Source organism: Phalaenopsis equestris, unplaced genomic scaffold (genome assembly GCF_001263595.1).
Source record: "Phalaenopsis equestris unplaced genomic scaffold, ASM126359v1 Scaffold000047, whole genome shotgun sequence".
Lineage (NCBI taxonomy): Eukaryota > Viridiplantae > Streptophyta > Magnoliopsida > Asparagales > Orchidaceae > Phalaenopsis > Phalaenopsis equestris.
Genome location: NW_018164489.1, coordinates 70,764 through 82,415, shown reverse-complemented (window position 1 = coordinate 82,415; position 11,652 = coordinate 70,764). Strand labels below are relative to the sequence as shown.

Below are 11,652 nucleotides of genomic sequence, written 5' to 3'. Positions count from 1 at the left end.
GTTTTTTAGGGGGGATTTGGGATTTGTTTCCCCAGCCTATCAATGGCTTTTATGGTGTCGATTATTAAAACTATTACTGATGGTCGTTCCCGTCACTTAATAATAAAATGCATCTATTAAAATCCCCGCCATATGACAGGTTCAAAGATAATCGAAAAATCATAGTCATTGGTTAATAATTGCTTGTAATCGACGATTTATTCTATTGGTTATAATTAAAAAAAGTTAAAAAAATAAACTATTTTTTGTAAATGAAAGTATATGTTGCAGTTATATCATCGCAAATAATCAAGATAAAATAGAGTCGCAAAATGATGACCCAAGAAGGTTCCCGTGATCAGGCGGTGTTCTGTAGATATTTAAGTGCCTTAATAAATTTAAATTTGAGTGCTCTTAGGCTCGTTAAATTTGCCTTTTCGAGACGCCTGATTTTAATATAAGCTTGTCAGATTTGGAATTGTTTAACCTTCAAATTATGCGTTGAAAGCTTTTAAAAGAGGTTTAATGAATTGATTTGTGCTTGAGTTGACTCAGATTGGACCAATTTTGGTATCATTTGGTTCGTCTTATCGAGTCGGTCAATTTGAATATAATTTTGTTAAAATCAGAGTTTTGATTAATTTTAATTGAAGTTTGAATTTTCATTGCTTAAAAATCATCTCGAGATTTCAGTCATGCATTGAGATTCATGTCGGTGATAAAAATTCATTGATGGCGTATCACAAATTATTCTTTCATAGCCTATTTGAGATGTTGCACAATGCACATAACTAATTTTTTCATTAACTGTCGAAGAGCATCTAAAGTATTTAATGGTCTTCCCATCTAACTCAAAACTAGCCACCATCGCTTAAGTTGTTAGAAAGAGTATTTTCTTCCTCCCAGATCAATGCTAAGCCAAAAATTAATAATAATAAGCACAATTTTTTTATCTTCAAGGTCTAAAACAACAGAAGATGTATACAAAATAATTAGCAAACATCAATGTTGTTGAAAACTAACTGTAGTGCAACAACAAACATATTATTTGTTATAAGCCAAAGTTCAATAAAGTTAATTTTCAACTACAACATCCTTATAACCGTAATGTACAATAGCATGCCCAAAAGGTATTATGAGATTTCATTATTCAATCTCCAACTATTTTAAGATTCATTAAGCTCTTATAATCATCTAAGGCACAGTCATAAACTTTGAAGTTAAATTCAAAAACCTCTGTGGTGTTAGAAGGATAAAATGCTCTTAACCATCTTAGATGAATATGGAATTTTAGGTTGTTAGAATTGTAAAGCTTTTAGGGCTAAGTAAATAAGAGAATTTATATTTTGATGGAAGAGATAAGTTGCTTTAATTATCCCTTCACTACATACAAATTCAAAAACATCATCGATATAAACAAGTAGTGACTACTTAATTAATAGTTCAGATTATGCTAATACATTTTAATCCAACTTGTACAATTAACTCTCTGAAAATCCATTATAGCTTACAATTAATAATCTTTTTTCTTAAGAACTATTCTAGAATCTATTTCTAAAATTCTAAAAAGAGTATTTCAAAACCTTCTCCTTTCTTTGGACATTTACACAGGTGAGGCCCAATCAATATGGGCTGAAATTAAGTTTCAACTTCCAACATCTTCTATATTCTTTTCAGCTTTTATTGTTTCCTTCTCGAAGTACAGTTCAGTGATGATTTTGTGGTTGACAAATTCCAAACTACGCCTTTCCCTGAAAAAGATTCGCGGATCAGGGTTTGCTGTCTTTTGAGTTCATGATTTCTTTTTTCTTTTTTAAAATCAGTTGAAGTTGGGAAATACTCGGTTTTATTTGTAGTGCTATAATTATTATTTAATTTCCTTGCATATGTTGCATATGTTATTTCTGAACTGGTTTTTGGATCATAAAGTGCTCCAAAGATGCCATTGAAAAGGTCAGATGTCAATGCCTTGTGTTTCTCTGCTTCTTCTTGCATTTGCTTCCTGTTCTTCCCGTCTCTTGGCCAGAGCAGCATAGTATGATCCAAAAACCATGAGATAAAAAGTTCAAATTGGTACATAAAGTAAAACAATGAAACATGAGATAAAAAGTTACAAGATAAACAACTATAATTAAACGAGGATCTTCTATAGAAAATCCATCAACTGCACTGCATCACCAGCCTCTAAATTCTTCTCATCTTTTTTTCTCAACGCCAGTCTTATTCTCATCAATAGTATATGAACTCTGATCTGTCTTTATCTCATGTTTAATCTCTCCTCGTTGGTTCTTTCGTCAGATGCACTCCATGCTTGTTCATCCCGGCAGGTAAAACATTCATGCTTGTAGATTGCGTATCAATTTCAGTGCCCTCCTACATCCATATCAGATAATGCAACCTGAAGGTCCTCAACTTACCAACATGAATTAGCTTGCAGATAACATGAAGAAGATTCTGCTAAAAAATTAGATGATAAGGGTTACAAACAGGTTTCAAAATTTCAATAGCTTCCTAAGTTAGCATATATCACAATGCATGACTCGAAATGATATATTGATTGAAAATTTTGTGTACTCATTGTTCAATTCATTAAATGATAATGAAATATAAGATTTTATTTTAAATAATATTTTATTCATTTGAATTAATTTATTATTATAAAAATTTCGTTTGACCTCAAAAAAAAAAAAAAAAGCTCCGCCCCTGAATAATTGATTTTACTTGTTTTGAATGCACACTTTCTCCGTATTTGGATCATATACTCTTTTTTTTAAGGAAGTTTAACATGCATCCGTATTTGGATCATATACTCTTTTTTTTAAGGAAGATTAACATGCATACGATCTAGTTATTATGTATTTGCATGCGTAACACTTAAATTTTAAATTTTACAGTCATGATATGTTATCTATGTGTTAGATATGGCTCATATACCATAGAGGGATAGATTCTGGAGCGGAGCGAAAGATTCTGTCCAAATCAGGAGAGTTTCTTTATGTGGATTGGGAGTGTGGTACATGGGTAATTTGGTAATTATATATTGTACTACAGGGTTTTCTAAGGTTATAAATAGGTCTGTATGTAACCCTAGGTGTTATCCCTGATTTTTGTAATCTCTTTTCTGAATATTGAAAAAAATTCGCCGCTCTACTCCCGAGGAGATAGGCATCTTTGCTGAACCTCGTTAAATCTCTGTGTGTTATTCTGAATTTGTGTTGATTCCTATTTTTCTTCGCACTAATTACTCAACAAGTGGTATCAGAGCCAAGTTCTGGGGCGGAAGATGCTTGGTTTGCGGGAGAAGTCGGCGTAATCGGGAGGCTCGGTTCGCGCTTCGGAGGCTGTTGGGCGGACAAACCAGGAAAGATTAGAAGATTATTCCTTCAGGATATCTCCTGGAGAAGAATTTTTTTTTTCCCTTTGCTGAAATTATTTCCTTTGCTGAAGGCGGAGAGGAAATAGAATGAATCATTATTTCTTTTGTTGGAGGCGAAGAGGAAATAGAAGGAATATTTCAGGCGGAGGAATATTCTCGCAAAGAAAAGAAATTCTTAATTAAAGAAAATATTTAATTAAGGAAACTTAATTAATTTTTTCTTTGTTGGAGGCTGCGGAGAAGGAAATTGGAAGTTCTGATTTTATTCCTTTGCGGGAAAAAAAAAGAAAAGTTTTTGAAATTCAATTAATTAAAGGAAATATTTTAATTAATGAGGACTTATTTAAGAAAGTTTAATTATGAAAATATTTCAATCTTTTCTTTTCAAAAAATTTTTTTTTTGCTTTTCTAAAAAAAAACCTTAATTAAGGCAACTTAATTAAGGAAATTTTTTCGATCCTTCTTTTTTCTTTTTGAAAAGATTCTAAACAAGGATTTGCAGAGGAATTTGTACAATACATTGTTGCATAATCAATTTCAGATGACAACTTCTGGTGCAAAATTCGACGTGGTGAAGTTCGATGGAACTGGTAACTTCAGATTGTGACAAAAAAGAGTAAAAGATATGTTGGCTCAACAGAGAATCTTGAAAGCTTTGCGGGCAACAAAACCAAATGTCATTGAGGATGAAGATTGAGAAGAATTGCAACAACGAGCGGCAACAACTATACGACTATACCTGCAGATGAAGTTATGTATCACGTGATAAATCTAAAATCTCCAGGGGAGATATGAAAGAAATTTGAAACTCAGTTTATGACTAAATCTCTAACGAATAAGTTATATCTGAAGCAAAAACTATATGGGCTGAAGATGCAAGAAGATTCTGATCTGGCGCAGCATGTTAATGGTTTCAATCAAATAATCACAGACCTGTGATGACTTTTCATTGTCTTCTTCCTATGAACATCTAGTGGTTATTCTTACATATGAGAAAGAAACTATCAAAATTGATGACATTACTGCAGCATTGTTGGCTCACAACCAACGGAAGCAGAATGCAGGGAAAAACTCTCATGGCGACAGTTTATATGTTAAGGGTAAGCATAATCGTGGAAGGACGAAAGAGAAGGAGGGTTCTAGAAGGCAAAATTTCAGATCCAAGTTCAAAGGCAAAAAGACAATTCATAGCTACAATTGCAAGGAGTCAGGTCATATGAAGAGAGATTGTCCAAAGCTGAAGAAACAGACTGGGGAGAAAGGTGATGCATCATCGAAGTCTATAAATGGGGTGCAGAGTGACAATTCAGATTGCAGTGATGACAATAAGCTTTCAGTTTCATCAACTCAGTTCACACTCAGTTCACGGTTGCATGGATTCTGGATTCAGGGTGTTCTTTTCATAACACCTAACAAAAGGAGTGGTTTACTTCATACAGGTCAACTAATTCTGGCTCAGTTTATCTAGGTGATGATAGATGCTACAATATTATTGGAATTGGAGAAATCAGGATTAAGATGTATGATGACGATGTATGATGACACAGTAAGAATAGTAAGAATGTTATGTGATGTTAGACATATTCCAGATCTGAAGAAGAATTTGATTTCCTAGGACACTTTACATAGAAATGGTTTCATTCCTAATGCAGATGAGGATAGGGAAACCATCAGAATTGTTAAGGGTGCACTGACGGTGATGAAAGGAAAGTTAACTACAGACAATTTCTACAAATTGTTGGGGAGTATAGTTATTGGTGGAGTTCATTCTGTAGAGACGGATGATGATAGTACAAAGCTATGACATATGCATCTGGTCATCTCAGTGAACGTGGGATGGTAGAATTGCATAGAAGAAACATGTTGCATGGTGTTAAAAGCTGCAAGCTCGATCTTTGTAAGTTCTGTGTTTTTGAAAGACAGACTAGAGTCAGTTTTATAATTGGAAAACATAAAACTAAAGGGATTGTTGATTATTTGCATTCTGATGTATGGGGCCCTGCCAGAGAATCGTCATTGAGAGGATCTCAGTATTTTGTTACCTTTTATTGATGATTTCTTCAGAAAATTTTGGGTGTATTTCTTGAAACAGAAATCTGAAGTCTTCTTTAAATTCAAGTAGTTGAAAGCTTAGGTGGAGAACCAAACTGACAGAAAGATTAATTATTTGAGGTTTGATAATGACACAGAGTACATAGATTCGCAGTTTCAGAAGTTCTGTGAGGAGTATGGGATTCAGAGGCATTTTTCAGTACGCAAGACACCGCAACAGAATGGTGTGGCAGAAAGGAAGAACAGATCCTTAACTAAAAGAGCAAGATTCTTGAGACTGACTGCTGAGCTTCCTAAGAGTTTCTGAGCAGAGGTTGTGAATATGACATGTTATCTCATCAATAGGTCACCTCGGTCATCGTTGGGTGACAAGGTCACAGAAGAGGTATGGACAGGTAATCCAGTTAATTTCGATCATTTATGAATTTTTTGTTGTCATGCTTATGTGCATGTATCTGGAGATGAAAAATCAAAACTTGATGCAAAATCCAAAAAGTGCATCTTTTTGGGCTATAAAAAAGGTGTGAAAGGATACAAGTTTTGAGATCATATTGCAAAGAAGATGGTGATCAGCAGAGATGTAGTTTTTGATGAATAATCTATGTTACAGCAGAAACATGACATGGTGCAAGGGAACAATTTCAGTTTAAATGCAATGCAGATGAATTTAGAACAACATCTAGAACAATTGAGAGAGTTGAAGGTTCAAAGTTGAAGGTTCAAAGAGTTGAAGGTTCAAATCCAACACATGGTGATTTCATTCCAGATGATCTGCAAAATTATAATCTAGTCAGAGACAGACAGAGACGCGCTAATATAAGGCCTCTTAGCAGATTAAGTTATGAAGCTTAATCTCTTGTGAACTTCTCATCAACATCGATGATCCAACCAATTTTCAAGGACCTATCACTAACCAGGAGAAAGAGAAATAGATGGATGCAATGGTTGAGGAGATGGAGTCTTTACAGAAAAATGACACATGAGAGCTAGTTCAGCTTCCTGAGGAAAAGAAAGCTATTGGTTACAAGCGAGTGTACAAAAGAAAACTAGAAGTATCAGAAAAGAAAGGGAAAAGTTCAATGATCAGCTGGTAGCAAAAGGATTTTTTACAGCAAAAGGGGATAGATTATGATGAAATCTTTTCTCCTGTGGTCAGACATACTTTAATCAGCATAGTGCTTGCAGTAGTAGTCATTTGAGATTTGCATTTGGAGCAGATGGATGTTAAAATTACTTTCTTACATGGTGATCTAGAGGAGCAGATTTACATGAAACAACCAAAAGGGTTCACTCAACCTAGACAGGAGCATCTGGTTTGCAGGTTAAAGAAATCACTATATGGGTTGAAACAGTTTCCAAGCCAATGGTACAGTGTGATTTGACTCCTACATGATTCAGATTGGCTACAAGATATGTGAGTATAATTGTTTTGTTTATGTGAAGAGCCTTGATGATCGTTCTATTATTTTTTTGTTGCTGTATGTTGCTGTTACTGTATGTTGATGCTGTATGTTGATGAAATACTGATTGCTGCAAAGAATATGAATGATGTATGTGGTTTGAAAGCTTTATTGAGCCGGAAATTTGACATAGAAGACTTGGGTCCTACGAAGAAGATTCTTGAAATAGAGATTTATCGAGATAGAGACTCAAGACGATTATTTTTATCTCAACGAGGCTATGTTGAGAAAGTGATGGACAAGTTTGAGATGAGCAAAGAAAAGCCCGTGAGCACCCCATTAGCAAATCATTTTAAGTTTTTTTCAGAACAGTGTGCTAAGACAGATACAGAAATCAAAGACATGGAAAAGGTTCCATATGTCAGTGCAGTTGGCTGCTTGATATATGCAATTGTACGTACTCGTCCTAATTTGGCTAATGTTGTTAGTCAAGTCTGCAAATACAAGTCTAAACCTGGAAGGCGACATTGGGAAGCAGTCAAGTAGATTTTCAGGTATCTGAAGGGTACTGTAGGACTTGAAGTTATTTTTGACAGTCTACAGGATGATCCTTCAGTTGTGGGGTACATTGATTCTGACTATGCTGGTGATTTGGATTGCAAAAGGTCTACAATCAGGTATGTGTTTACTCTTGGTGGAGGGCCTATATGTTAGAAATCAATAATTCAGTCTATTCTGGCATTATCTACAACTGGAGCTGAGTATATGACATTAGCTGAAGCTGCAAAAGAAGTCTTATGGCTTGAGAAGCCTTATGGCTTGCTGGGCTAGTAAAGGAACTGGGCATTGAGCAAGGTAGAGTTCAGTTGCATTGTGACAGTCAGAGTGCTATTTATCTGGCTAAGAACCATGTGTACCATGCGAGAACAAAGCACATTGATGTCAGGTATCACAAGATCAGAGATTTGATAGCATCTGGTGAGATATTATTGCAGAAGGTTCATACTGATGAAAATGCAGCTGATATGTTAACCGTCAGTTGCTATCAACAAGTTCTTGCATTGCTTGGACTTGTTGAATGTTTGCAGTTGCTAGAGAAGTATGGTGACCCAACCCACTTCTAGTATGTAAGAAACTCCATGACGTATTTCTCCTAAAAGGCTAGTTATTCACCAAGGTGGAGATTTGTTAGATATGACTCATATACCATAGAGGGACAGATTCTGCAGCGGAGCGGAGCGGAGCGCAAGATTCTGTCCAAATAAGAGGAGTTTCGTTATGTGGGTTGGGGGTGTGGTACATGGGTAATTTGGTAATTACATATTGTACTTCAGGGTTTTCTAGGGTTATAAATAGGTCTGTGTGTAACCCTAGGTGTTATCTCTGATTTCTGTAATCTATTTTCTGAATATTTAAAGGAATTCGCAGCTCTGCTCCCGAGGACGTAGACATCTTTGTCGAACCTCGTTAAATCTTTGTGTGTTCTTCTAGATTTGTGTCGATTCCTGTTTTTCTTTGCCCTAATTACTCAACACTATGCATCAAAAGGTCTATTTCAGATTATAGAATATAAAATAATGATATTTTTTATGTGATATGAAAGATTGGAGTGGTATAGTTTTAAAAAGCCAGCTTAAGGTGTTGATATGTGAAGATACAAGAATTGGGTGATTTGTATGTAAATGCCTCTTTTTTATTTTATAGATTGATAAATGTATATTTAGTGTTGAAATACATAAAGTGAAACAATCAAAGATAATAGGTCTGAGGGCTGGCCCTAAAGAAGAAAAGATATGTGTCGCGGCTTAATATTTTCCCGCTTGAGTAAGCCCCTACGCTGTCGAGGCAGCCACACACACCTTTCACCCTGGATGAGATTCTCATTCAAGTGATGTTATAGTTCTAGTTTATTATGTGTAGGTTTGCAATCACAACTTTTTTGTTGACCTTAATTGGCTTAGTTGTTATGTTTTTGGCTGATCATTGGAACTGTGCAAGATGACTTTTAACTTCTCCATCGTATTCAGATGATGCTTATTGGTATTCTTGTTTTGGAGGCCTTATTTTATGAATCTATCACTAAATCGTTTTTTAGGCTACTTTTTCTGTGGATGCCGCTGTCTTGGGCTGCGTGTGGCATCGAAACATTTCCATATCCTGGATGGATTTCTGATCATTTTGCTTTTTTTAGGGTTTAGGGAAGCAATGATGTGGATTACATCAACTATGGGCTTAAGTGGCTTATCTATACAGCTGATTCATTGGTATTAAAGATTGGGAGACCTTTAAGTCTTGGCTGCCCTCTCTATAGACCAGATTTCTCTTGGTCTTTTGCCTAAGACAAACTGATATGATCTTTATGATCTTTATTTTAAATATCATGACATAGGGTGACTGAAGCCAATTCATAGAGATCGTTGTGAGGACTAAGGTCTCATCTATCTCCTCGGATATATTTTTTATTTTGCTCTTCCCTTTTGTTTACATTTTCTTTCTTATAATTAATGTTAGTTTACTTTGCTACCACAAGCTCATACATTTTTATTGTAAAGGAGTCCTGTTTTGCTTTTGTTATTTTTGTATTTGATAATTGAGTATTGCTGGAAGCTTTACATAAATATTACTCAATTCTCGTGTATTTATATATCCAGCTCCTATACTTTAATTTTTACCTACATACACTACCACCTTATCTATTCATAAAAAAGTGCATTTAACATTTAAAAACATTGTTAACACTAAAGTAATGAACTTTTAGAGTTCGGTCATGAAGGTATTAATTTCTTCCATCTTTATATCCAAAGGACCGATTTCAAGCAGCAAATCATAAAAAAAATAAAATTAAATAAATTATCATAGTTACTGTTTTTACACAACCACATCTCCATGGTTTTTCATGACCATCAATTGTTCTTTGGCCATTAAATTAGATAAACATTGCTTATTAGCATTCAATTATTTGCATGATCTAGAAAAAAAATTAGGGGCCAAAGCTATATATAGTTGGTAAAACAATAAAACATATAAAAAAATTATTATCATACAATTATTTTGCACTCATAACATACTTTTAATTCTTTTAATAAAATTATAATACATTACTGTTGTTAAAAAAACATATTGACTCAAAAAAGATTTTTTAAAAAAAAATTGTATACCATCTCAATTATTTTAGGTAGTTTTTTTTATTTATAACCCAATTAACTTTAATGTACACTTCCACTTCACAACTTACTCTGCTCAATGCTAAGCACAACAATCTATTTTAAACAGCTTATTTTGATGTTACTCTCTTAGTATTAGAGCATGTATAATCATATTGAATAGTATCATTTCCATTACAAAATAGGAACATTTACATACATACCACTTAGCTTTTAATTTTTTAATCATATTTTAAGCTAAATTACGCTAAGAAAATGTCTTGCATCTCTTATCTTTCTTCTCAATCTTAGAATAAAATTGGCTTTTTCTTGTGCCATATAAAAAAGCATCATTAGTGCTAAGCGTTTTTCTGTATAACATAAATAATAATACTTTACACTAATGACCTCTTTCTGTCAAATAACTTGTATAACAATAAAATAAAATGTCAAAAGAGTTTTTGATTGTTTATATGGGATTATTTTAGTCTTAGAATTTTGTAGAAATGACACCATGACCATTTTCACACTTTACTCCAGCCACAAATATGCAACTTGCACGCCAATTTCTTAATAAACCACACCCTAAAACAGAAAAAAAAAAATCAAGCAAATAATACATTCATCAAACAATCCAAGCCATTTAAAAAATAAAAATAAAAAGAGAAACGAAGCATGATACATCAGACACCTCTTGCGAGCATCTGCCTGTAATTCTCAATCGACTGAAGGCGCTGAAGCAGGAGATTCTCCCTGAACCTCTTAATGAACTGCTCAGCGCTGTCATTTATATCTTCCTCAACCAAATCCATTCTCTTCACCCGCAATCCAGCCTTAGCTGCTCCGGGCTTCCTCTTCCCCTGCGGCGCCACCGCCTCAGTGGCCATCGCCGGTGAGAATGATAAGCTGGTATTGCAAGAGATTCGCCTGTCGTCATCCATGGCTATGTGCTCTTCTTAAAAGAGGCCTCTTTCTTAAAGGATTATGATTTTTGAGCTGTTAGTGATGAAGCGTTGAGGCGTCATCTTATAGGTTTGAGACGTGAGAGCGAGCTAGCTGTAAAGTTGACAAAAGCAACTGAGGAATCTTTGGAGTGTGGGAAAGAGACGGAGCCGACTAAATGTTACGGGTTTTGAGATGAAATTTAGGAGCTTAAGATTCGTTTCTGTGACGGGTAGGCTACCAACCCTGGCTAAACCTCGGAGGAAGTAACGCAGTCGCCGCACGCTTGCGCATTTGGAGACCGATCCACGCTTCATTCTCCCTCTTTTTTTTCCCCCATTTATTATTTAGGGCTGCAATTTTAACTTAAACATTTTTAATTAATCGATCAAAAATTGATTTAAATTTTGGCTTGGATTGAGAATGAATTTAAATAAAGTAGCCGAGCATTTTTAGCTCATCAACTTTTGGTGCCTTCAAAAAATTATTTGATTTTATAAAGTTTTGAATTTAAAATGATTTTAATGATTAACATATTGGGCTTTGATGGTCGATTAGTTTCATATAAGTGATTTGACAGCAACCAAAAGGATCTAACATTTTTAGCTCATGAGCTTTCGGTGCCTTCAGAAAACTAAATGATTTTATAGTCAATTGTCCTAAAAAAAATAACTCCTATAATCTAAACTATATCAGATTGCTTTAACTCATCTTTCATTTTAGAGCAAAGTCACTTCCCTTACCCCAATAAGAGCATCAT

At 34.6% G+C, this 11,652-nt stretch overlaps 1 protein-coding gene across 1 annotated transcript; it reads right to left on the bottom strand.

Annotated features, from left to right (window-relative positions):
• Window positions 1–10,384: 10,384 nt before the first annotated feature.
• Window positions 10,385–11,024, bottom strand: LOC110019104. The gene has a single exon (XM_020716673.1). It carries the CDS (start codon window positions 10,889–10,891, stop codon window positions 10,634–10,636), a length of 258 nt encoding a protein of 85 aa, XP_020572332.1. The 5' UTR covers window positions 10,892–11,024; the 3' UTR covers window positions 10,385–10,633.
• Window positions 11,025–11,652: the final 628 nt, after the last annotated feature.

Coding starts and splice junctions, on each gene's coding strand:
- LOC110019104 (XM_020716673.1), bottom strand. CDS start 10,891: ATGGATGACGACAGGCGAATCTCTTGCAATACCAGCTTATCATTCTCA.